The 27,170-nt window shown below is 41.9% G+C and overlaps 1 protein-coding gene across 1 annotated transcript in view; it reads right to left on the reverse strand.

Annotated features, from left to right (window-relative positions):
• SCN11A (sodium voltage-gated channel alpha subunit 11) overlaps positions 1-27,170 on the reverse strand; it is a 141,436-nt gene that overhangs the window by 23,978 nt on the left and 90,288 nt on the right. The window contains exons 18-25 of the mRNA XM_070359609.1: positions 24,557-24,739; positions 21,417-21,785; positions 18,362-18,784; positions 15,957-16,076; positions 15,128-15,242; positions 12,441-12,595; positions 6,463-6,636; positions 369-470 (exon numbers count right to left, since the gene is read on the reverse strand). Coding sequence (XP_070215710.1) covers positions 369-470; positions 6,463-6,636; positions 12,441-12,595; positions 15,128-15,242; positions 15,957-16,076; positions 18,362-18,784; positions 21,417-21,785; positions 24,557-24,739 — 1,641 coding nt within the window. The remainder of the gene's footprint in view (positions 1-368; positions 471-6,462; positions 6,637-12,440; positions 12,596-15,127; positions 15,243-15,956; positions 16,077-18,361; positions 18,785-21,416; positions 21,786-24,556; positions 24,740-27,170) is intronic.

Consider the following 27,170-nt stretch of genomic DNA (forward strand, 5'->3'; position numbering starts at 1 on the left):
AAACCTCATCTTTACATTCCAACCCTGAACCCCAGCCCCATGGCAAGCCCTGCTCTCAGCTCCCTACATTACAGGTCCTTTTGGTTGCTACAGGATCGTTTGAGAAGTGTCTTCTGATGATGGTGTTTGAGACATCTGCCCTAGGACTGAAGGGAAGCCAGAGCCCAGCTCGACTGTCACAGAAGTGCTTTTAGGTGAAGACTATATCTTGGACTTTTCTCTACCTCTGAATTCTAAGCAGTGGGCCAGATGGGAAGGAGTCCAGGAAAAGTTTGACAATTTAAGGGATGTCCAGCCCAAGAAGAGCAGTTGGCTTCTCTACCTTTCCCTGCTAGCTGACTTTCCTCCATTCCATCTAAAGAACATACCTTCATTCCTTCAAACTGGGACAGTGCTCGCAGGGGCCTCAGTGCTCGAAGAATCCGGAAGGACTTCAAGCCCATTAAGTCGATGAGACTTGTCACAGAGACCTGGTGGGAAAGGAAGCTATGCATAGTACATCCAACTTGGTGACCAGAGAACCCAGTGGTGTTAAGAGCCATCTTTCTGAGAGGCGAATGCATGCCCACAGTGGTTTATCCAGACAGAAACCAACCAGACCCAGCTGGAAGGGGAGGGCAGGTTAGAGGCTATTTTTCTCCTTGCCTGGCAAAGCTCCAGCCCATATGGGTGAGAACAGTGCGTTTACATGATTTGTTTAATGAAAGACCAAAAAAAGCTGAGAAACTGTTGTGAATTCAAGGAAACCAGAGAGACATGACAATGACATGTCATGTGGGATCCTGAGTGGGATCCTAGATTGCAGTAGGGGAAAGGTGGTGGTAGGCGCGTAGGGTAAATTAACCATAAAGGACCTTGTGACAACTGAGAACATTCGAAAATGGATGTGGTATTTAGTACTGGATCATGTTAAATTTCCTAACCTTGATAATTGTTTTGTGACTGTGTGAGATAACAGGCTTGTTCTTTGGAAATACACCCTGAAATGTTGAGGGCTAACGTAGTGTGATCCTTACAACTTAATCTCAAGCAGTTTAGGGGAAAAAATACAGGGAAAACTGATATGGCAGATGGGCTTAAATATTAATAATGGGTGAATCTGGGGAAATAGTGTAAGGGATTCTTTTGCAACTTCTTGCAACTTTTCCATAAGCTTGAAATATCAAAATAAAAAGTTACAAAGAAATAATTCTAAAAAAAAAAGAATGAATGAATTCCTTTTGGCTAACATGTTCCCTCATTCAAACAGCTCCTTTTTGGAGAATTAAATCCAATTTTCTCTCCTAACATGCTTCCTTACAGCGGGATATGACAGAGGATTGGAGAACTCTGTAAACACACTAAATTAAAACTCAACAAACAGGGACTTCCCTAGTGGTCCAGTGGTTAAGACTCTGTGCTCCCAATGCAGTGGGCATGGGTTCAATCCCTGCCCAGGGAACTAGATCCCACTAGCACAATCAAGACCTGGCACAGACAAATAAAATAAGAAAAAAATTTTAAAGCTCAATAAAGATGCTGAGCTTAAGTTGAAGACACTATTTGCAGATTTTCAGCCATTCTTATTGATTATGCAGAGCCTTCAGAGGCTCAACTTAGATGGAGAGTGCTCAGCAGGACAGGAAGTGAATTACTGATACTCCTGACTTAGCTGATGGCAAAGTTCATTGCCTCCCACTAGCCAATCTCATTGCAGTAGTAACACATTTGCAGAGTAAGAGAAATTGAATGAATATGGCAGAATAACCAGATTCTTAAATTCATAATCAATTTTTTAAAATCACCATTGATTCAAAATGTGCTTATTTATAATGGCTTTTTCAAATAAGCTGTTTTGTTCTTCTGCTTGTGACAGCATTGCCTGTTGGGAGAGTTATTTAATTAGCTTTTGCACAAATACGCCTACCTTGTTCCTATGGTGGTGGTTTAGTCACTAAGTTGTGTCTGACCCTAGTGACCCCATGGACTGTTGACCTTGTTCCTAACCAGAGGGAAAAGGGTTCTTAAGCCTAGCAGTTCTGGTGTTACTAAATGACTGTTAGCGTAAATGGAGAAGATGTTCCTGGAGGGACATTGTATACCTTTTCACCTGGAACCTCACCCCTAACTGAAACATCCATGAGAAACGCTGACAAGAACATATCCCCGTTCTTTTCCACTCTATGGCATTCTTCCAGGTGGGAAGCTATCACTAGTTTTATTTTATTCCTACCTAACTTGCATTAATCTCCCTGTACTATGTTTTTGAGATTCCTATCATGTTGATATATATTCTTATGGTTTTCTCCTTTTGACTGTTATGGAATATTACAGCATATATTTATATTTTATGAATTCATTCCTCCTTGGTGAATACCTAAGTTATTTCCATTTCTTTGCTACTATGAACAATAGCAAACTAGACAGACATGCATTTTTCCTGGGTACATACGCAAGAGTTTTCCTTAAACGTATAACTAGAAGTGGTATTTCTGGAATTGTAAATTGGGTTCATTTGTAATTTTAACTTAATGGTGCAAAACTTTCCCCAAATGTCTTGTATAGCAGTTAGCAGTGATTAGAAATTCCATTTTCCTAAATCCTTCTCGTGTTAGATATTATCCAACTTAAAAATTTTTGTCTGTCTGATAAGTAAAAAGAAGTCTCATTTTAATATGTATTTTTGTGCTAACTGGTGATATGACTAGTGTGTATTTCTTCATACATTTGTTAGCAACTCAAGATCCTTCTGTGAATTGCCTGTTTGCATCCTCCTCCCATTCTTACACTGGGTTGTCTTTTTCTTGTTGATCTGTAGGCGGTATTTATTTACAGTGGATAATCACTATCTGTTATGCATCATGTGTGCTCAGTCACTTCAGTCGTGTCTGACTCTTTGAGACCCTATGGACTGTAGCCCACCAGGTTCCTCTGTCCATGGTATTCTCCAGGCAAGAATACTGGAGTGGGTTACCAACCCTACCTCCAGACACAAAACCTGTGTCTGACCCAGGGACCAACCTGTGTCTCCTGCACTGCAGGTAGATTCTTTACTGCAGATCTACCCGGTAAGCTCAACTATCTGTTTTATATGTGGTATATACTGTCTCGAGGGTCTAGCCTGTCTTTTATAATCATGGTGTTGTTGAACAAAAAAAAAGAAAGTCTTATATTTTGATATATATTTGTGGTTGTGTTTGCAGTTTCCTATTCCAAAATTATAAAGATCATTTTATTTAACCTTGAGTAACAAGCAACATAAGAAGATTATTCACATAACTCATTTAATCCACACGATAATGTTCTGAATTATGCAGTGGTGTACATCACTGCTGGGCATCCCACATGGTCCTAAGTGGTAAAGAACCTGACAATGCAGGAGACTTAAGAGACATGGGTTCAATCCCTGTCGGGAAGATCCCCTGGAGAAGGACATGGCAATCCACTCCACTATTCTTGCCTGGAGAAACTCCTGGACAGCTGAGCCTGGCAGGCTACAGTCCATAGCGTCGCAGAGTCAGACACGACTAAACTGACTTAGCACACACACACATAACTTCACTACCACATTACAGACATGAACTGTGAAGCCCAGTGGATCAGCACCTTGTTTCAGATGGAATTGGGTCTGTACAGTGCTAAGGCTGGTACCAGTAATAGTGCCTACACTTAGTGCTTTCTCTGGGATTTATAAAGCTATATAGTTAAAGGATTATATCTTCTCTTGCTCTACGCATTTTTGTTCCATTCATTTTGTTATCAAGGTTATGTTTGTCTCATTAAATAAGTTTGCATGCCTCCCCTCCTTTTCTGTTCCTTGTCTTAATTTGAGTAAGGTTGGGATGCACTGCTTGTCTTAGTTCAGGCTGCTATATCAGAATACCATACCATAGCCTGGATATATAAACAACAGAAATTTCTTACAGTCTGAAGGCTTGAAATTCCAAGATTAAGATGCTGGCAGAGTCAGTGTCTGGTTGAGGACCTATTTCCTGGTTCATAAGCAGTCATCTTCTCCCTGTCTTCACAGAAGGAGTGAAGAAACTGTGGAGTCTCTTTTATAAGATCACTAATCCTATTCATGAGGGCTCTGGAGTCAATGCTCTTATGTCCTAGCTGCCTCCCAAAGGCCCCATCTCCAACACACTGGAGATCAGGTTTCAATACAAATTTCAGGGGAGGGGTAAGGGGACACAATCATGTGGTCTATAGCACTGCTCCTTGGAAGGTTGGTAAAACTTGTTTTCAGAACCACCTGGACCTGGTGTCCTTTTTGAAAGTGTGGCACTCGACTACTGTTTTGATATTTTAAATAGTTATTGTTAGCTGTATGTTTTCCATTTTGCATCTGGGCAAATTTGGGCAATTTAGAATCTACACTCTCATTTATATCCATTTGGAAATTGATATCAAAACTTCCAGCACTTTGCTTGAGGTTACACAGAAAGAGAGTAAAGAAACAGCTTTAAAATCAGTGTCCTACACAGACTTGTGGACACAGCAGGGGAGGGAGAGGATGGGACAAATTGAGAGTAGCGTTGACATATAAACACTACCATGTGTGAAACAGATGGCTGGTGGGGAGCTGCTGCGCAACACGGGGAGCCCAGCCTGGTGCTCTCTGAAGACTTAAGGGGACAGGACGGCGGGGAAGGGGGACGGAGGAAGGCTTAAGAGGAAGGGGATATATATATAGTTATATAGTTGTGACAGATTCACAGTGTTGTATGGCAGGAACCAATACAAAATTTTAAAGTAATTATCCTCCAATCAAAAATAAAAAAAAAGAATCAGTCTCCTAAGTTTAGGCCAGTAAACCACAGGTCCTAGATCAGAGATACCAACAGTCTGTCCATTGTCTTATGCATCCTCCACTATAATCAATAAGACAATGGATGCACAGTGACCAGCACTCTGGAAACTGATAGGGACCCTCATGATGCTCACGGGAATGCTGGTGTTGGAGCTCTGATGGCACCGATGACTTTCTGAAATGCTTGAACCACACGGCCTATTTGTACCCGCCAACAAAATTATGGCTCTCCAGTGTGGTGTGCTGAGCACACAGTGTATACTATGCATTTGTCATACCTACTTTCTTAAATAGCAGGGACAAAGTCTAACTAATTAGGTCATTATAGAAAGGCTGCTGCTGCTGCTGCTGCTAAGTCGCTTCAGTTGTGTCCAACTCTGTGCAACCCCGTAGACGGCAGCCCATGAGGCTCCCCAGTCCCTGGGATTCTCCAGGCAAGAACACTGGAGTGGGTTGCCATTTCCTTCTCCAATGCAGGAAAGTGAAAAGTGAAAGTGAAGTCGTGGAGCCTTGTCTGACTCTTAGCGACCCCATGGACTGTGGCCTACCAGGCTCCTCTGTCCATAGCATTTTCCAGGCAAGAGTGCTGGAGTGGGGTGCCATTGCCTTCTATAGATGTTAAAATCAAGGACTTTGCAGGGAGTCTTACTAGATTTGAGTCTCACCTCCTTCTTCTTCCCAGGCTCAAAAGACTTCCCAGGTGGCTCAGATGGTAAAGCATCTGACTACAACGTGGGAGACCCAGGTTTGATCCCTGGGTTGGGAAGATCCTCTGGAGAAGGAAATGGCAACCCACTCCAGTACTCTTGCCTGGAAAATCCCATGGATGGAGGAGCATGGGGTTGCAAAGAGTCGGACATGACTAAGTGATTTCACTTCCATCTTCTAGCTGGGCAACCTCAAACATGTTTCTATGACTTAGTTTACTTATATGTATCTGGGAAAAACAATAACTGCAACATGGAAACGCTGTGATAACTAAAAGAGAGAATGCATAAGAGGCATATGGCAGAGTAAGCAGTACTTACTTACTTGGTACCGAGAAAGCAGTCGAAAAATGTTACCTACTCTTACTGCTATTGGCCTTGGGCATCTTACAGACCAAGGTGTGAATTCCAATCTCATCTGAAACAAGCTGCTAAGCCTCTGAGCTTCAGGTTTCCTTGTCTGGAATGTGGTAGACAACACATAGGTCTGCCTAACTTGGAACACTGCTGTTCAGATTAAATAGGAAAAAATAATGTATGTGAATAATCCTTGTTGCTTGACAATCAAGATGGGAGACCAGCCTAATCTGCTGGCTGCTAACCTGCTTTGAGAAGTCTTGAAAAGAAATTAAAAGTTGGAAGGAGAAGGAAAAGTAGAGAATGTGCAAAGTTATTCTAGATGTACATCAGACATAAGCGGTGCTTATGGAGAGAAGTGAATGAGTACCATGAGAAATGAGTACAATGAGAAAGGGTTGAGATGGTGAGCATATGAAATGCAGCATATGAGGAATGGGACCAAGGAAAGGCTGGACTGCTGATAGATAAATGTGAAGAAAAATATTCTGGAGAGGCACTCGTATGAGGCACACGGGAAAAGCAACTTCCGTGTGATCCCCTCCTCCACCACAACCCAGCCCCCCTCCATCCCACCTGCACATTATACAGAGATGGTAAACTTACAATCACAATGACGAAGTCGAGCCAGCACCAGACACTTGTGAAATATTTCCTAAATCCAAAGGCCACCCATTTCAGACCCATCTCCAAGATAAAAATGTATGTGAAAATAGTGTCAGTACATTTAAGTAATTCTTGGATTTTGGGTTGTTTATCAAGGTTAATATCTTCAAATACCTGAAATGATAAAGCACAGCATAGGTCAGGTTGAACTCTCTGCTGACTTTACTTTTTATTGTTCTTCCTTATTTGAATAAATTAGGATCTCTCTTGGTGATGAGATTTTGCTTAAGGCTGAACTTTTCCAGTAGAAACAATTCCTTGAGTAAGTAAAACAAAAGAAGGAAAATCCTATTTCTAGATTTCCGTTGCCACTATATTTTCCCAGAGTCTCATCAATGGGCCCTGGAATGTTAAAAAAAAAAAAAAAAATCTTCCTAATGGATCATCACACTATCTCCTGGTCTTCCTAATCCTTTCAACTCTTGCCAACAATATCTTGCCAACTTTCCCAGAACCTCCCAGTGGCATTCACCATTTCTTTCATCCTCCTAGTTACCTGGGTGGCTCTATTCAGTGGCTGTTCATTGCTTATAACATCAAGTCTGAAAACCTTAGTTCATACTCTGGATCCTGCCAACCCTGAGGCTCGCCAACCCCACCACAAACAGCATTATCCACTTATCCCAGTGTTCCCTACAGATGTGATCATTTTTGTACATGAACCATGATGTGCAAAAGTTTGGGAAGCACTGGGCTAGAGCTCCCAATGTAAATTACTTCAAATGTTGCTAAGTCGCTTCAGTCATGTCCGACTCTCTGCCTAACCCTAACCCTAATCCTAACCCTAATGTTAGGTTCTGTGGACCATATCCCACCAGGCTCCTCTGTCCATGAGATTCCCCAGGCAATACTACTGGAGTGGGTTTCCATTTCCTTCTCCAGGGGATCTTGCCAACCCAGGGATCGAACCCGAGTCTCTTATGTCTATCTGCACTGGCAGGCAAGTTCTTTACCACTAGCACCACCTGGGAAGGCCCAAACATTCATTAAGTGGGACTACGAAAATTAGACATCTAAGCTTTTGGAGAGACCCTTTTTCACACTACATCCAAACATTTCCTTAACCCAAAGTGTGTGTGTGTGTGATTCTTCAGGGTCTGTATTGCTAGGCTATAAGCTGTCCTTTTGGCCTTTACAGTGTTACTGAGGATGAAAGAAAGGAGAGAAGAGGCACTAACCCTGCCAAGTCACTTGGGAAGGCAAGAAAGAAATCAGCAATGCTGTTAGGAATTAAGGTAATCTCACAGTCCCACAACCCTAGAGAAAAAGAATAGAGAATAAAACAGTCTCACTTTCAACCCCCAAGTGGGCTTTTGACTGAAGAAGGCCCTTCATCTCCTCCTCTCCCCCACCGGCTCCTGGTCAGCCTTTAAGATATCAGCTTAGCTGATATATTCTGTAGGAAACTGTCCTTCTTCCACAGGAATGGGTTAGGTGCCATCCACATGGCACATTGCTTCTCTGAGTGTATCACTATGGCCCTAGTTATAGCTGTCTGGACTCCATCTGTCTTGCCTACAAGCCTCCAAGCTCTTGAAGGTCAGGGGTTGCCTGTTTGCCTCTTTCAGTTCAGTCGCTCAGTCCTGCCTGACTCTTTGTGACACCAGTACACCAGTCACTCTTTGGGACTGCAGCATACCAGGCTTCCCTGTCCATCGCCAAGTCCCAGGGCTTGCCCAAACTCATGTTCATCAAGTCAGTGATGCCATCCAACCATCTCATCCTCTGTCATCCCCTTCTCTTCCCACCTTCAATCTTTCCCATATCAGGGTCTTTTCCAATGAGTCCATTCTTCGCATCAGGTGGCCAAAGTATTGAAATTTCAGCTTCAGCAACAGTCCTTCCAATGAATGTTCAGGACTGATTTCCTTTAGGATTGACTGGTTTGATCTCTTTACAGTCCAAGAGACTCTCAAGAGTCTTCTCTAACACCACAGTTTAAAAGCATCAATTCTTCGTCACTCAGCTTTCTTCATAGTTAAACTCTCACATCCATACATGACTACTGGAAAAACCACAGCTTTGACTAGACAGACTTTGGTTGACAAAGTAATGTCCCTGCTTTTTAATATGCTGTCTAGGTTGGTCATAGCTTTTCTTCCAAGGAGTAAGCGTCTTTTAATTTCATGACTGCAGTCACCATCTGCAGTGATTTTGGAGCCCCCCAAAATAAAGTCTCTCACTGATTCCATTGTTTCCCCATCTATTTGCCATGAAGTGATGGGACCAGATGCCATGATCTGCACTTTTGAATGCTGAGTTTAAGCCAGCTTTTTCACTCTCCTCTTTCACTTTCATCAGGAGGCTCTTTAGTTCTTCTTCGCTTTCTGCAATAAGAGTGGTGTCATCTGCATATCTGAGGTTATTGATATTTCTCCCAGCAATCTTGATTCCAGCTTTTGCTCATCCAGCCCAGCATGTCTCATGATGTACTCTGCATATAAGTTAAATAAGCAGGGTGACAATATACAGCCTTGATGTACTCCTTTCCTGATTTGGAACCAGTCTGTTGTTTCATGTCCAGTTCTAACTGTTGCTTCTTGACCTGCATACAGATTTCTCAGGAGGCAGGTCAGGTGATCTGGTATCCCAATCTCTTTATGTATTGTCCACAGTTTGCTGTGATCTACACAAAGATTTATTGGTGTAGTCAATAAAGCAGAAGTAGATGTTTTTCTGGTATTCTCTTGCTTTTTTGATGATCCAACGGATGTTGGCAATTTGATCTCTGGTCCCTCTCCCTTTTCTAAAATCCAGCTTGAATATCTGGAAGTTCACAGTTCACAGACTGTTGAAGCCTGGCTTGGAGAATATTGAGCATTACTTTCGTAGCGTGTGAGAAGAGTGCAATTGTGCACTAGCTTGAACATTCTTTGGCATTGCCTTTCTTTGGGATTGGAATGAAAACTGACCTTTTCCAGTCCTGTGGCCACTGCTGAGTTTTCCAAATTTGCTGGCATATTGGGCAGAGAACTTGAACAGTATCATCTTTTAGGATTTGAAATAGCTCAACTGGAATACCATCACCTCCACTAGCTTTGTTCATAGTGATGCTTTCTAAGGCCCATTTGACTTCACATTCCAGTATGTCTGGCTCTAGGTGAGTGATCACACCATCGTGGTTATCTGTGTCATGAAGATCTTTTTTGTATAGTTCTCCTGTGTATTCTTGCCACCTCTTACTATCTTCTGATTCTGTTAGGTCCATACCATTTTTGTCCTTTACTGTGTCCATCTTTGCACAAAATGTTCCTTTGGTATCCCTAATTTTCTTGAAGAGATCTCTAGTCTTCTATCTCTAGTCTTCCCATTCTATTGTTTTCCTCTATTTCTTTACGTTGATCACTGAGGAAGGTTTCCTTATCTCTCCTTGCTATTCTTTGGAACGCTGCATTCAAATGGGCATATCTTTTCTCTTCTCCTTTGCCTTTCGCTTCCCTCCTTTTCTTAGCCATTTGTAAGGCCTCCTCAGACAATCATTTTGCCTTTTTGCATTTCTTTTTCTTGGGGATGGTCTTGATCACTGCCTCCCGTACAATGTCGTGAACCTCCATCCATAGTTCTTCAGATACTCTGTCTATCAGATCTAATCCCTTGAATCTATTTGTCACTTACATTGTATAATTGTAAGGGATATGATTTAGGTCATACATGAATGTTCTAGTGGTTTTCCCTACTTTCTTCAATTTAAGTCTGAATTTGGCAATCAGGAGATCATGGTCTGAACCACAGTCAGCTCCCGGTCTTGTTTTTGCTGACTGCCTCTTTAGGAGAGACAAATCTGAATGGTGTTGAAAGCTCATTTCCCATTTCATTTTGGAAGCTTAGCAACAAGCTGGCTCAGCAGGTCTGAGTTTGCTCAAAGGAAGAGCAGGCTGATATCAGAACTGAGCATTGGAAGCTCCCATAATGTAACTAGGCCTAATCCAGGATGCTCCCATTTCTATGTAGTTGCCCAAATCAGAGCTTCACAAACTCTAATGAGCCTTAAACCACCTAGCATCTGATTCAGCAGGTCTGGGGTGGGCCCAAGACTCTGAATTCTTAATAAGCTGCCAGGTGATATGAGGCTGCTGGTCCATATACCAAATACAGTGGCGAGGGACTAGATGTTTCTTGTCTCCATTTCTCTATAAATACGTGCAGTGAAACAAGGCCTGTGTCTGTCTCCTGGAAGCCTCTGCATTGTGTGTTCAGTCTCACTCTGCCCAGCCTACTCTTGCCTCATCTTAAGGCAGATGAGAACTAGGAGATCTGTGTGCCCTCTGCTGCTTCTCTGATTGTAAGTTTTCTCACACAGGTGTCTGTGTGACCTTGTGACAACAACATTGCTTTTCCACTAAATAGCACAGGGTGTGACAGATAACAGCGACTATTTGTGGAATAAGAGCAAGAACCTTGTCACTTGGAAGTGTAGATAGCTAATGAAATCTAATCACTGGAAGATTACAGGGACGCCTACAGGATGAGTGATAAAAAATTAATCAAGGCAATTCTCTGGGACTGTTTTAGAGAAATTTGCTTTTTTGTTTCAGGAATAATTTACGTAGCAGTAAGGAGGTAAATGGGCTTCCCTGGTGGCTCAGTGGTAAAGAATACAGCTTCCAATGCAGGAGACATGGGTTTGAACCCTGGGTTGGGAAGAAGAACCTTCTGGAGAAGGAAATGGCAACCCACTCCAGCATTCTTGCCTGGGAAATCCCACGGAGAGAGGAGCCTGGCAGGCCATAGTCCACAGGGTTGCAAAGAGTTTGAAGAAGAGCAAAGCAGGCAAATGGGCTGTCTGTTGATCACAGGCTCTGGTGGACTCCAGTGCATGCTCATCTCCTCTCATCTGGAGATTACACAGGTGTAAAGCACTAACCAGGAAAGTAGGGGTGTAGGAGCAAGACAGGTCCTTGTCCCTCCTAGTAATTTACTGTGAAATGTTCTGTGACTCTAAATCAATGAGGGGAACTCAGTACTCCAGTCACCTGGGATGACAAATACTAAGAGAATTTAGTTTTACATTATGGCCATTTTAAGAGGAAACACAAGACATAATGGGAGGGAGAGAAAGAAACATGTAGGTGATAAGAGAGAAAATACTGTTGCTCAAGGTGAGGGTATGTGTGCAGAGGAGGAAAGAAGGACAAGGTGAGGAGAGAGAGCAGAAAGGAGTTCATGACCATATGGCTAGGGAGGTTGATTGATTCAGTTATTTCCAAAGCTCATCAGAACTCACAACATACTTCAATTTGGAAGGATCTGTCATACACATAAAACAGTATCTCTTTTCCCTCCTCTCAAAGGATCATGAGTAGTGAAAAATACCAAGGCAACTTATATCCTATTCTAGCCCCTGTAGACTTCTCCTAAACTTTTTATCTTTTTGAAAGCAACACAAGGGCCATCAGGAAAAAAAGAGAATAGGAGCATTGCCATCTAGAGGAGGAAACATGTAGGATATGCTGAAAATGTCTAGAAATCCTCCAGGAATGATGGACAGACTTGGAGTTAAGGTCAAGACTCCAATAGCCACTTTAGAGTTCCAATCTGGGGACTTCCCTGGTGGTCCAGTGGTTAAGACTCCGTGCTTCAGTGGCAGGGGGCACAAGTTTCATTCCTGTTCAGAGAACTAAGTTCCCACATGGTGTGTGGTATGGCCAAAAGACAAATAAATAAATAAACACATAAAAATAAAGCGCTGACGTGGGTCATGCTTCCCACAGGTAAAGCCTCTTCGCCTTGGGGATTTCCCAGTTGCAGCATTTCTTCAGAACATCATGGCAAAATCCTGTCCCCTAAGAGGATACACCAACAGAAATCCCACTTCTTCCTAGTTCCCCCACATTCACAGCTCCTTGAAGGGCCAAGTCGGAATGAAGCCACCCAGCTGCCTTGCCCCGCAATGTCCCCACAAGACCATGACAATTTACCAGTGCCCCACTGCTCAGCAGAATCACAAAGATAATAAAGCTCTCAAACCAGCTGTGTTTCACTATTTGGTAGCAGGTTTTTCGCAGGCTCCACCAAGTGATCCAGGAGGACTTTCTCTTGTCCACAGTATGGCATAGAGAGCAGCAATTCAGGCCTGCAAGGAAGTAGAGAATCACTATCACGAGTGTCTATAATACACGTGCATTAATAGCCCAACTCTTCACCCTCCTTGTACACACCATGTAACTTTGCAAATCCTCCAACTAAAGAGTTGGAGTCTTTTTCCAACACTTTGAATCTGGGTTCAGCCATGTGACAACATTTGGTCAACAGAGCAGAATAGAGGTCATCATATGCCAATTCAGACTCAGTGAGAACTTCAACAAAGATAGAGAACTATAGAAAGTATTAAAAAGAACCAATAAGAACTGAAGAAAATAATAACTGAGATGAAAAAGAATATAACACTGAGATGAAGAATACAATAACTGAGATGAAACCGTTTAGAGGATGAAGAAGAATGAAATTAGTGATCTGGAAGACAGGGTAGTGGAAATTACCCAATCAGGATAGCAAAAAGGATTTTTTTAAATGTGAAGAGCTTAAGGGATCCCTGAGACAACATCAAGTATACTAACATTAGCAACATAGGGGCCTCAGAAGGAGAAAAGAGAGAAAAGGGACAAAAAACTTATTTGAAGAAATAATGACTGAAAACTTCCCTAACCTGGGGAAGGACACAGACACCTAAGTCCTGAGATGGGAGCACAGAGATTTTCAAACAAGATGAACCCAAAGAGATCCATGCCAAGACACATTATAATTAAAATGTCAAAAATGAAAGATAGGGAATTCCCCAGTGGTCCAGTGGTTAAGACTCCATGTAATCAATGAAGAGGGCATGAGTTTGATCCCTGGTCAAGGAAATAAGATCCCACACGCTGCAAGGCATGGTCAAAAAAAAAAATCATAAGAAAACTAAAGATAGAGAATCTTATAAGCAGTAAGGGAAGAACTAGTTACATACAAGAGAAACTTCATAAGTCTATTAGATGATTTTTCAGCAGAAACTTCACAAAGCAGAAGGACTGGCACAATATATTCAAATTTTTGACATTTTAATTATAATGTGGACTGCATTATTATCATGTTATTGAATTCTTGCCCACATTTTCTAAGTCTTTGTTGAAATTTTTACTAAAATGAAGTTCTCCATTTTCCTCCCTAGTTTGGTGAAAACTCTTATGATCATCTCTTTGAATTCTTTACCAGGTAAAGTAAATTCTTTACCAGGTAAATTACTTAACTCTGTTTCTTTAGGATTTTTCCTGGGTTTTGTTTTTCTTTAGGGTTTTGTTCTTTCATTTGGAATATATTCCTCCATATGCATATTTTGTTTGAATTCTAGTTTTTGTTTCTATGAACTAGATGAAATGGCTACCTATCTTGGTATTCAAGGAATGGACTTATGTGGAGTGTTCCTGTGTAAACAGCTTGCACCTGGTATCTTCAGTGGGGTTACTGGGGCTGAAGCTTGCCAGGGGCAACTCCTGGGGAGCACTTAGGTATCTGAGGCCACCTAGGCGGAGCAGCTGAGGTTAGAGTGGGCTTGGGCTGGAGTCAGGCCTTGGGGAGTGCTAAGTCCAAGGCTACCTTGGTGGGGTAGCTAGAGCTGGAGTGAATGAGGGCTGGGGAGAGTTCTGGGGGTGAGGCAAACAAAGGTGCTCTCTGCTGCCTCTGACCCCACAAAGGGATCCAGCACTTCTCTGTGCATTTGGCAGAAGCTCTAGGGTTAGAACATGGATTTCTTTCCTCTGTTCATGAGATTTCCCAGGCAAGAAAATGGGAGTAGGTTGCCATTTCCTCCTCTAGGGTATCTTCCTGACCCAGGGATCAAACCTGGGTCTCCTGCTTTGCAGGCAGATTCTTTACTGTCTGAGCCACCAGCGAAGACCTGACTAACACACTAGGGTTGGTACATGGATCTCTTTCTGGTATAGTCTAGATGCCCTTTAAACTGCTGTTTTCTTGCTGATCCCAAGGTGGGTGGGTCTGTGCTCTGGCCCCACAACAATATCCCTTCCTCCTGTAGGTCACTAAGTTGAGGGTGCAGTTCCCATGGACACCACGTCTCCATCTGTCCTACCTGATCTGTATGTTCTATCTATATGCAGTAGCTGTTCCATCAGTCCTCGAGTCTTTTTCAGGGGAAACTGCTCTACAAGTAAGTGTATATTTGGTATTTCCACAGGTGGGGGTGAGCTCGGGGTCTTCCCACACCACCATCTTGGATGCCTTCTCCCAGAAAAAAATCTTGAGAGATGAGTTGAGGGCCTGGCCAGAGCTCTAGCCAACCCCAGATTTATGGTCAAGTTCTCTTGATCTATGACCTCAAGGATATCCTGACAATTGATGTATTGGGAACTCTACCAAGTGGTAGGAATACTGGCTCGGTGGGCTTTCTAGAGAAGTTGTGCCAAGTTTCTACTCTATAAGTTGGGCTGTATGAATTGACCTCACCTGAATCAAGAATTTCCTGAAATGGTCTCCAGAAGCCAGGGGAGACTCTCTTCACTTTTGTCTCCAGTAGAATTAGAAAGAAAGGATCTATCAAACTATAGAGCTTCAAATAACAGAATCCCATCCAAATATTCCATGAACTGAATGTAGGAATATTGCCACTTACCTTTGGGCAAACACCTCTCTGGTTCCTTTTTGGGAATCATTTCAAGTACCCGCATAAAGGGATCCTGTGGACCAATGGTGCTACATTCTGAGAGCACACTCGCAGCATCAGACTTCTACACATCAGAACAAAGGAAAGGGGGAATCATTTTCCAACACTCTCTGTCACCATGGTTAATACCTAATATCTTATTTTAGGAATTTTAATGCATGGAACTAGGTAGGTATGAGGTTTGTCTAGAAAGTATCCCTCTTGTTAGGTTCTGTCCTAAATGCTCTGACCAGCCCTGACTCCAAGACAGAATTCTCTAATTCCTCTCCCTTGGATGAAGCACATGACACAGTGTCTCAACCTTTTCCTCCCTCCACATCTTACCTCTGATCTGCTGACAAACCACACACACAGAAGCCAGGTGATGAGGAGAAGGCCACTTTACTGACAATGAAATTGTCAGCTACCTCAAGTCCCAGAATAATAGGCTTAGAACAGTGGTTGTGTTGATTTTACTTTCCAGGAGACACTTTGGCAATGTCTAAAGACATTTTTTATTTTTGCAATGGCAGGGGGATTCTATGGACATCTAGTGGGTAGAGGCAGGGTACTGCTAAACACCCTACAATACCCAGAACAGTCCACCATAACAAAGAATTATTTTCTGGGCTCAAATGTCATACTGGAGAGGCTGAGAAACCCTGGGCTAGATCTTTGCTTAATAATGTAAGTTTGACAGTTTGCTCTGTACTAATCTAGATATTTTTCCATAGTGGCTATTTTGAACAAGGTAAGTGGATGAGCTATGTTTCTTCTGGGAACACCCTGGGAAAATTACCTTCCGAAGATTCTGTATTGACATAGGAGGATCATCTCCAGAGAACAGATCAATTTCCACACTCTGAATTCCTGGACTAGTGAGACCCTTGCTCTTCTGATGGACTTCGCTGGCCTGACACTGAGAAACCAAGAGTAGAATTAATATTCCTCCTGGACATCTCACTTGGGATGAAACAAGTTTGAATTCTATTTGGTTTTCTGTTCATCATGAAAATTTTGACATTATTTAACTTTTTCTCTTTACTTTTAAAAACTGTTCCTGAAAAAACTCAACATAAAATAATTCTGGAAAAACTATTATAGGAAACATATAATGAAACTTACTCATAAGTAATGTAATCAAAACAACATGATTTGATACAAAATTCAGCAAATAATTAAGAAGTGAATCTTACTGTATCCTTTCAATTCAATGGCTAAATAATAAATTGTTTAATAAATGGTACTGGTATAATTAGTTATCCCTGAAAAAATACTACAATGCCATAATACAGTAAAAATTAAAAATGATAATCACTTGATATTCCAATGTAAAAATACAAGAATAAAACTATTAAAAGAATAATTTGGAAAATAATTTTGTATTCTTTTAGGTACAGAGGATTGAGCTGGCAATATAGGCAACCGAAACACATACAGAAAATATGAAAATATATTATAATATAAAAATAAAAAATGAATTTTGTCTGATGACCTGCAGCTAAATCCAAGGATATGCAAAGTCACATCTTAAGAAAGGTTTCGTCCTAAAATATATGTGAAGGTTCTTGTGAATCTGACATTGTATGGGCATAATTTAAGAATGCTGCTCCCCATTGAACACATATACACAAAAAACAGATACACATTATCTATGGACCAGACACAGAACAAAAATAAAGTAATAACAATTTAAAGCATGCAGCAAGTAATGATGAATAAAAGTGTCCTGTGTGAAAAAGGAAACCAGAGTTATACCCAAAGCTTGAAACTCTGGGCTGGGTTGAAGTTCTTATACATAAGAGAGAAAGTTAAAAGAAGTTGTGGCCAATGCTTGGGGTTACAATTATACAAAGCTGCATACCTAGGGAGGCAGGAGGAAGTACAGCCTCAGAAATAAGATCTGGGCAAAGGGAGCCACTGGCTTAGCAACTGGATCTGCAAAATGCCTAGTATCACTATTAGAGAAGAGTCAGCTGCCAAGATAAGACTTAGTTCTGAATGGATCCCTTAGAAGGGTCTATTAAAGATACCACAGAACTTAGACTGCAGGGAGGGTGACAGACCCTCCCACAAAGATGAACTTCCAAATTTATATTCCAAAGTGTATGATGAGACAAACATAAAATCAGTAGTCCTCAAAAATTAACTACAGGGAGGTTAATTTCCTTGAGGAAAAAGAATAAAACTAGTATAGTAATCTAAAAATGTCATTAAAATTAATACATTTATAAAAAAGATATTCAGAGTGTTGCTTCTTAGATGGTAGAATAAGGAGTTCTGCAGAATGTTTCACAGTAAAATTAACATAAATGGTGGGAAATATTTGTAAAAATATATTTAAGGTTTCTGTAAATTGTCCTAAGGGCATACAGCAAATGAAGAAATATTTACTTTTTAAAAAAAATCTGTGCTATTCAGTAATAACAGCAGGAGTCTATGGCACTTTAGCCATGACCTGTTCTCTCACTTCCCACCCCCAGCTCAGTTTGATGGGGGTGGGAAGGGAGATGTGACAAGAAGATGGGGCTCCCTCTGCCCTCGGCTCCCAATGAAGAGACATGTATCTCATTAGAATGTGCAGGTCACAGCTTTTCTCATCTCCTCCAAATCTGAGTTGAAGAGGCTAAATTTCTGGTGAATGTGGTCAAGAAGTTGGATTTCTTTTTTCATTTTAGTTACTACTCATAGAACAGAGACTCTATTCCAAGTTCAAAAGCTTGACAATACTGGGGCCTTGATCTCCCTTACTCCAGCTAGTCCGCAGGGCAGAGATTCCATGCAGGAAGAGGGAGGCTGAGAGATGAGAGACTACTGCCCCTCCGAGTATCCCGGGTAGTGGCTAAGACATCCTCCCCAGGGTGGCAGGCAATTCATAAGAAACAAAATCTCTTTTTATGCCATATTCACTTCACCTTCCACACTCCTTTTCTCACCTTTCAGTCAGTTCCAACTCTATATTTCTTTTGGTGCCCAACCAAAGGCATTTGATTCCCTCATTGCCCCAGCCCACTCTGAACTCCTCTGGTATGTCCCACCTGTGCCACATGTGCAGACCATGATTAGAACCAGCCCCAGAGGTGCAGCCACCACACTGTATACCTTTATCATCTCTGCATAGGGCTCAGGACAGGGCAGGCAACCAGTACCCCATGGCAGCTCCAGCTTTAAACGATCTGTGAGTCTATGTATGAACCTGCGTACCTGTTTTCCAGCCTCAGGTTGTGTGACAGCCTGTGCCTTATCTTCACCAGGGGGTTCAGCATCATCTTCTTCCTCTGCAAGTGGGGCCAACCAAGTCCGATCATGCAAGGCCATTGGTACAGAAGTTAGTACGCCAAACTCCTCCCAGATCTCTGGGCCCTTTCTCATCCCTGTGACCAGGGGAATGATATCTTTGATCTTTCCACCAGGGTCTTCTGTCACCTCTTTTTGCTTTGATAAATGTCGCTTCCTGCAATGCTTCCTGAAAAAATGCTCAAGAGTATGTATTACAAAACAAAAAGCCCGGCGGAACCGATCCAGGGCTATCTGGATTTTGGTTTTCTTGACTTTTCCCTCCAAGTGTCCATTTCTCTCCTCATTGCTGAAGGAATTGAGTAGCAAGGCAATGAAGAGGTTGAGTACCTAGGAAGGGGCAAAGGGAGAGGGACATAGGGAAAATTTAGCAAAGGAAACAACACAGTAGGGTTCCACAACAACTTTTCCCCAAGACTAGAAACAAAATCAAATGAAAGTTCTACGTCCTTCTGTCTCCCAAGAAAGTTCATCTATAAAATAAAGAAAAGGAGAGAAGATTGAGGAAGTAATAGAGACATCAAGATAAGACCAAAGAAAACTGAAGTTAAAGGGTGCAAACAGCCAGATGCAGTCTGTCTGTGTATAAGCAGTGTGTATTGTAGAGCCTGGCCAGGGTAAGGTGAAAGGCATAACCATGTGGCAAAATCAAAAGTGGATATTCCTTGGGGATCAGCCAGAATCATGAGGTTGGACTTTTGCTGGAATTGCCCACATGGATATGAGTCTAATGTCTAGAACCGCTGTGCTACAAGGTCCTCTCCTATCTGCACAATTTGAGAGATGGTACACTCGTGCAGGTTTTTTACCTCTTTTGTTTGTGGCTCTCACCAATTCAAAAATATACAGCTTTCTGGGGGAAGAGTTTTGTGGGTGTTAATGGGTCCAGTCACACTTCCTCAGCTTCACAATGAGAATTCCCAAGTCTGAATCTTTGCTCAAGTTACTCTCTACTTGCTAAGTCCTCTTTGGCTTCCCTGGTGGCTCAGAGGGTAAAGGGTCTGCCTACAATGCAGGAAACCTGGGTTTGATTCCTGGGTTGGGAAGATCCCCTGGAGAAAGAAATAGCAACCCACTCCAGTACCCTTGCCTGGAAAATCCCATGGATGGAGAAGTCTGGTAGGCTACAGTCCATGGGGTTGCAAAGAGTCAGACACAACTGAGCAACTTCACTTTCACTTTGCCTCTGAAGTGCCTTTTTCAAGTACCGTGTCTCCCACAATGTCTTTCTTAGCACTCCCTTCCCACTCCCTTGATCTTGCATATCTCCTGCTGTCTACTAACACCATTTATTAGATACTGAGGACAGTTAATTATATTTGTATGAGGATCATTAATTATATTTGCATGATAGTCTCAATTCTGAGATCTTATGCTCAGGTATCCTTGACTGTCTCCTGTCTTGTCACACCCTCAATGGTGTACACTTAATTAATTTCTCCATAGAGTACCATGTTTCCAGCTGTAAGTAACAGATACAGGGCAAGCTTACATAATAAGAAAATGCCACATGACAAGATGTTTGAAACTAGAAGACAGGACCAATTATGCCCTGACAATAGGTTTGTTGCACCTTCAGTCTACCTTCCTTAGTGCTGACTTTGTCTTGCTTTGGTACTTCTCATGGCTGCATGATGTTTTTGGTTCTACCAAGAGTCAGTCATAAAAGGGCTGGAGGAAGAAAAAGGACCACTTTTTTCATCATTCCTCCTTCCTTCTCTCCTCCTTTTCCTTTCCTCTCCTCCTCCTTCTTTTAAACAGCAAGAAACCTTACTCTGTGGACATTTCTTTACATCTTTGTTGTCATTGTTCAGTTGCTCAGTCATGTCTGACTCTTTGCAACCCCATGGACTGCAGCACGCCAGGCTTCCCTGTCCTTTACCACCTCCCAGAGCTTGCTCAAACTCATGCCCATTGAGTTGGTGATGCCATCCAACCATCTTGTCCTCTGCTGTCCCATTATCCTTCTGCCTTCCATCTTTCCCAGCATCAGGTCTTTTCCAATGAGTCGGCTCTTCCTATCGGGTGGCCAAAGTATTGGAGCTTCAGCATCAGTCCTTCCAATGAATATTCAGGGTTGATTACCTTTAGGATTGACTGGGTTGATCTGTTTGCAGTCCAAGGGACTCTCAAGAGTTTTCTCCAACACCACAGTTTGAAAGCACCAACTCTTCAGAGCTCAGCCTTCTTTATGGTCCAACTCTCGCATCCATACATGACTACTGGAAAAACCATAGCTTTGACTATACAGAGCCTTGTAGGCAAAGTAAGGTCTCTGCTTTTTAATATACTGTCTAGGTTTGTCATTGCTTTTCTTCCAAGGGGCAAGTGTCTTCTAATTTCATGGTTGCAGTCACCATCCATAGTGATTATGGAGGCCAAGAAAATGATAGCAGTCACTGTTTCCACTGTTTTCCCCATCTATTTGTCATGAAGTGATGGGACCGGATGCCATGATCTTAGTTTTCTGAATGTTGAGCTTTAAGCCAGCTTTTTCACTCTCTTCTTTCACCTTCATCAAGAGGCTCTTTAATTCCTCTTCACTTTCTGCCATAAGGGTGGTATCATCTGCTTATCTGAGGTTATTGATATTTCTCCCCACAATCTCGATTCCAGCTTGTGCCTTATCCAGCATGGCATTTTGCATGATGTATTCTTTACATCTATGGACCAAATTAAGTAAAATATCCCTACCTCAGCCAATCAGTGGCGATTTGAATAATCACTTGGAGTAGGATAGACATTGGGGCATCTTTAAAGTACTACATGACAGGTTGTCTTTCATGCTTACCATACTGTCTTCAAATCAAATTCAAATGCAGATTTTTGAATATCATATAACATTAAATTTATAATACTATATTTAAATAACAATTTTCACTAGTAAAGTGTTGGAAAAGAAGCTAATGCATTTGTTTAGCCCATGCATTTAAAACAACAACAACAAAACTGAGACACTCACCACAAGTTTTCCAATCACCATGATCGACAGAAACACAATAACGCACAGCGTTGGGTTAGCTTCTTGCATGCATTCCCACATGTTTTCAATCCATTCGCCACAGAGGATGCGGAACACCACCAAAAAGGAGTGGTAGAAATCCCCCATGTGCCAGCGCCGTAAACACAGGACTTCAGGGTCACAGGACTTTAAATTATTCTTTCTGTTATTGAATTTAGAGCCAAAAAGCTGCATGCCAACTACTGAGAAAATAAAGACCACAATGGCCAAGACCACAGTCAGGTTTCCAAGGGCTCCAACAGAATGGCCAATGATCTTAATCAGTGTGCTTAAAGTTGGCCAGGATTTGGCTAACTTGAAGACCCTCAGCTATAAAAATAATAATAATAAAAAAAAGACAATAAACAAAAATGAAAGAAAAGCCAGTTAGGACAAATTCCACCTGCTCAGCTATAATTCAAATGACTTGTTCCCAAACCATAGCATTTATAACTTTCAAAAATTTTTTCAAAGCCAAATCCATCCTAAACATGGTCAGCAACTCCATGCCCCAATCTGATATTCACCCATATCTATTTTTTGTTTTAAAAATGAAACATTTGGTCTAATTTTTTTAAGTGATAAAGACTTTGGGATCATAATGGTAGAACTGAGCATACACATTAATTAAACAAAATGAATATATTGGAACCCTGTATAATATTGGTTGTTGCTGTCACTAAGGCATGTCTGACTATTCTGTGATCTTCATGGACTGTAGCCCACCAGGCTCCCCTATCTATGGGATTTCCCAGACAAGAATACTGGAGTGTGTTGCCATTTCCTTCTCCAGGGGATCTTCCTGACCCAGGGATCAAATCTGCATCTCCTGCATTGCAGGCGGGTTATTTACTGCAGCACCACTGGGGAAGCCCTCAATGTGATGTTGTTCAGTCGCTAAGTCATGTCCAACATTTTGTGACCCCACGGACTGCAGAATGCCAGGCTTCCCTGTCCTTCACTATCTATACTAAGAGTCAAAAACTCTGCGCCCAGGGCCAGATCCATCCCATTACCTGCTTTCACATGGCCTGACAGGTGAGAAAGTTTTTTATATCTTTAAATGGTTGGAAATAATTTTTTAAATATTTCATTGCACATTTAAATTGTATAAAGTTCCAATTTTCATGTCTGTAAATAAAGTTTTATTGGAACACAGCCATGTGCATGTGTACTCTAATGTCTACAGCTAGTTTTGTGCTTGATGGCAAACTGAGAGGTTTCTACAGTGACCATATGGCCTGTAAGACTGAAAAAATGTACCATCTGCTTTTTACAGACAAAGTTTGTTAACTCCTTCATTATATAATTGAGCTCACAAATTGATGTATTGCGCCTAGGAGGACTACTCAAGACACGTTCTCTTTTTCCAGAGAAAAATTCTCTCCGTGGAAACTTGTAGGAGGCAACAACAGAAAAAAGCACAGTAACTAGTTTCACAGATTATTTCTTATATTAACTTTTAATGTAAACCAATGGTTTCACTCCAAAGTACAATCCTGTTAAGTGTCAACTTTGGAGTTGGCCCAAAAGTTCACTTGGGTTTTTCATAAGATGTTAAAGAAAAACCTGAACAAACTTTTCCGCCAACCCAGTATTTGTGGAGGGGCAGGTAGATACTACAGGTCAGTTAGACTTCTATCACAAGAGAGGGACCACTGCTGTCTACATAGAGGGGAACTGGGGGCATCTCAGGGAGAAAATGTGGTTCTATTCTTGTTCACAGACAAACTCGTAGAACTCCTTGCCTCAGAGCATGGCTATAATAAGCCTAACCATTAGTAAAGCAAATGCAATTTTGCTCACCCAAGCACCAATAAAACTTTAGGGAGCAGCCTAATAATGCCTGATTTTAAGCAGTGTGATTTTCTAATATATGCCAACTATAAAATATATGCTTAAGTAACTGAATCAAATGTCTTATTCCACATGTTTAGAAATCCTATCCACATAGAAGGAGAAATATTGTATGATACCTCTTATATGTGGAATCCAAAAAGAAATTATAGAAATGAACTTACTTGAAAAACAGAAAGAGACTCACAGACTTAGAGAACGAACTTATGGTTGCCGGGGAGAAGGATGGGGGGGGGGAGAGAGATAGTTGGGGAGTTTGGGATGGACATGTGCACACTGGTATATTTAAAATGGATAACCAACAAGGACCTGCTGTATAGCACATGGTACTCTTTTCAATGTTATATGGCAGCCAGGATGGGAGGTGAGTTTGGGGGAGAATGGATATATGTATATGTATGGTTGAGTCCCTTCACAGTTCACCTGAAAATATCACAGTATTGTTAATCAGCTATACTTCAATATGAAACAAAAAGTTTTTAAAAAGAAAAAAAAATCGTATCCATGTCCCCTCCAAAAAAGTAAATCTTTGAAAGAGGACAAGAGGTAACCTTTTGTGGTTTCCTGATTCCCTTCCCAGATGTGATTTCTTTGTGATTTCTGCCCATACCTCTTACGGGGTCTGCCGCATGGCCATTTCCGGGCCACGTCTTATATTTTCCCTAGACCACAAACTCCTTGAAGGCAGTGCTTCCCCCACCTTTCAGTCTTCCCCTGTACATATCAGGTACTCGGCAAAGGCTACTGGGGTGCCTCCAGTGGTTTGTGGGTGAAGGGCAAAGCCTGCAGAAAAGGACTGCGCTACTGGGAACAGTGAGGAGGGACCCTGTGGGACAACACCCACTGGCAGCGCCTGCCCCCTTCCTGGGCTCTGCAGTACATCCCCCTTGGTAAGCCCAGCTGTGAGGGTGCCTGGCTTAGAGTTGGGGGGTGGGGAAGATGGTTGGAGGGGTTGCACACACAGCAGGGAGCACAGTCCTGACACCAGAAGACATGATTTTGCGTCTGGTTGCCTGAAGGGTCATCTTGTGGCAGGGGAGGAAGGAGAGTAGGGCTTCAACAGAGAAGACCACCTGGGACTCACGAGTGTATTATAGACCTGGGTGGCAGGAGGAGTGTAATTTTTGTTCTCAGATCAAGGTAAGATGGTAAGCTTTAATCCGAAACTAGCTATTGAACTCACTGAAGACTCTTCAATCCTGGCAGATAAGTTATTCAGTAAAATAAGAAAGTAAGTGCCTTACCACTCTTAAGGAACGAAATGATATCCAACTTTTTCCTGAAACTATATGGTTTAATATCACATCTGCCAAACTCAGAAGAGCAACAACGCTGTCAAAAATGTTCCATCCTCGACGAAAGTAGTGGTAGGGATCCAGCGCAATGATTTTTAGGCACATTTCAGCCATGAAAATGCCAGTGAAAACCTACAGTGAGGCAGAAAAACAAAGAGAGAAAAAGAAGGTATGTCCAAGGGAATTACAGAGGTTACAAAGAAATAAACTGTATTCTCATACTTGATACAATATGCCCTGCAGTCCATGAAGAAGAAACATTTACCACTGTAGGATGGACTTCACTTTACCTTTTCCTCTTTCCCCATGACCCCACCCCACCCCAGCCTCCACTCCAGTATCACCAAGCTAACAGGCATCAGGATGGAGAATAAATATTATTTTCCATTCTGTTAAAAAAAAATAAAGCAAAATTGGCTTCTTGGTAGATGGCAGAATAATAGGAAGTGTCAAGCAATTCCTCCTCTGAATTCTCTTTAAGATACTAACAACTCCAAAGCGAGGGGAGTTCACAACAGTTCTGAAAAGTAAAGATAAATATCATTCATAAGCCAAAATACAAAAGCAGTTTATCTAAACACTCAACCTCAATACTTTGGTCAGAAAAAAAAATTTTTTTAAGGGCCCAGACACAGAAAAAATGTCTTTGAGCAACCTGATACAGAGGATAATCCCTGAGTTGGTTATGGTTGAAAGGAAGATTAGTGAATCAGAATATAATCTTAAAAACTCCCTCAGAATGCAGGGCACATCATTCCAGAACAAAATATTAAAGAATTAAAAGGAAGGGCAAGAGTTTAAAAAGCACTAAACTATGTCTTTTCCATGAGAAAAATAATTCTTTGCCTTTAACAATTAGATAAATACAGGCTTAAGAAACTTGCAAAATGTTGCACAGTAGCCAAATTCAAAATCTATCTCCTATATCTTTGCAGAAAATAAGGCAAAGCATTTCTTCATAGCAAATAGCACATTCTCTATCCTAAACACACACCGAAATTAAGCAGAAATGAGGAAAACCATAGTATGAAAATAATACAGTAATATAAAAAGGGTTTTTTGTTTTTAATAAAAGAGGGTTGGGCTTCTATTGTGGCTCAGATGGTAAAGAATCCACCTGCAATATGGAAGACCTGGGTTCGATCCCTAGGTTGGGAAGATCCCCTGGAGAAGGGAAAGGCTACCTACTCCAGTATTCTGGCCAGGAGAATTCCATGTACTATACAGTTGCAAAGAGCCAGACACGACTGAGTGACTTTCACATAAAAAGGGTTAAAATCTTTTTAAATGTTGTTCATTATAAGACTCTCCTCTTTAATTCTGGAAACAGTAGCAACAACCTATAAATGATTAAATCTCTTTATTAAAAGTAACAGGTGGTCTATTTTTATAAATAATGAAATGACTATTTATAAAATATAACCCTAAAATAAAATGACACAAGTTAAAATAAAAGGATGGGCAAAGTTAAACCCCAGATAGGCAAATAAAAAGAAATCAAGAGTGGCAAAGAAAAATCAAAGCTTATATCTATATTTTCCCTTTAAATACTGCTGCCTGTGTGCATGTGTGTACTAAGTCTCTTCAGTCTTATCCAACACTTTTCAGTCTTGTCCGACTCTTTGCGACCCTATGAACTTTAGCCCACCAGATTTCTCTGTGCACGGGATTCTCCAGGCAAGGATACTGGAGTCGGTTGCCATGCCCTCCTCCAGGGGATCTTCCTGACCCAGGGATCGAACCCGTGTCTCCTGTGGCTACTGCACTGCAGGCGAATTCTTTACCGCTGAGCCATCAGGGAAGCCCCCAACATTGCTGTCTATCCCCAAAATGCCACAACCAGTGCCTAAAAGCATGCAGTGTTGTGTGTTCCAGTTAGTTGTGCAGGATTCTCCTTCCCCTTTTGACGCACTCTTCCTCCTCCTGTCTCTTTCAGGCTTCAGGTGTCTTAGCCTGACAGCATCACTAGATGCCTGGGGAACCATCAGTTTTGCAATCCAATTCAATTGCTACTTATGACTTCTTGGGAGCTCAATGGACTCCCCTTGATTCAAGCAATTCTGAAGCCTAGAGAGCCTATTTCTGAGTGTAGTCCACAGAACTCCACAGGCCAGCTTAATCCGGCTCCACCCATCAGAGGAAGGAAGTCTGGATGTGTTCCTTCAAGCCCAGGGCTCCAAGACCTCCCATCATCACCATCATGGGGGCACAACAGATGAGGTGGCTGCTCCCTTTTTTGCATGTGTAGCGAATGGGGTGCATGGAATGGATGCACAGTCTATATAATCAGCTTTGCATGTTTCTCTTCAATTTCCAGGACCCAAGGTCCAGCTGCTGCCTGTGTTTTCAGACACCAACAATGTATCTGTGCCTTTGGCCTCTGGAGAAGAATGTCACTTAATTAGCCACCTTCCAACTGCAAAATGCAACTTTACATCAGTACCTGGGATGCCTGGTCAGTGGAAATATGAGAGGTGGGCTTTGGTTATTTCCGATAGTTGGATCAACAGGGGAAGTGATGGACAGACCACCTTTGCAATTGGGAAGCCCTGTCTATGGAGAC

The sequence above is a fragment of the Bos mutus genome, chromosome 22 (genome assembly GCF_027580195.1).
Source record: "Bos mutus isolate GX-2022 chromosome 22, NWIPB_WYAK_1.1, whole genome shotgun sequence".
NCBI classification, from domain to species: domain Eukaryota; kingdom Metazoa; phylum Chordata; class Mammalia; order Artiodactyla; family Bovidae; genus Bos; species Bos mutus.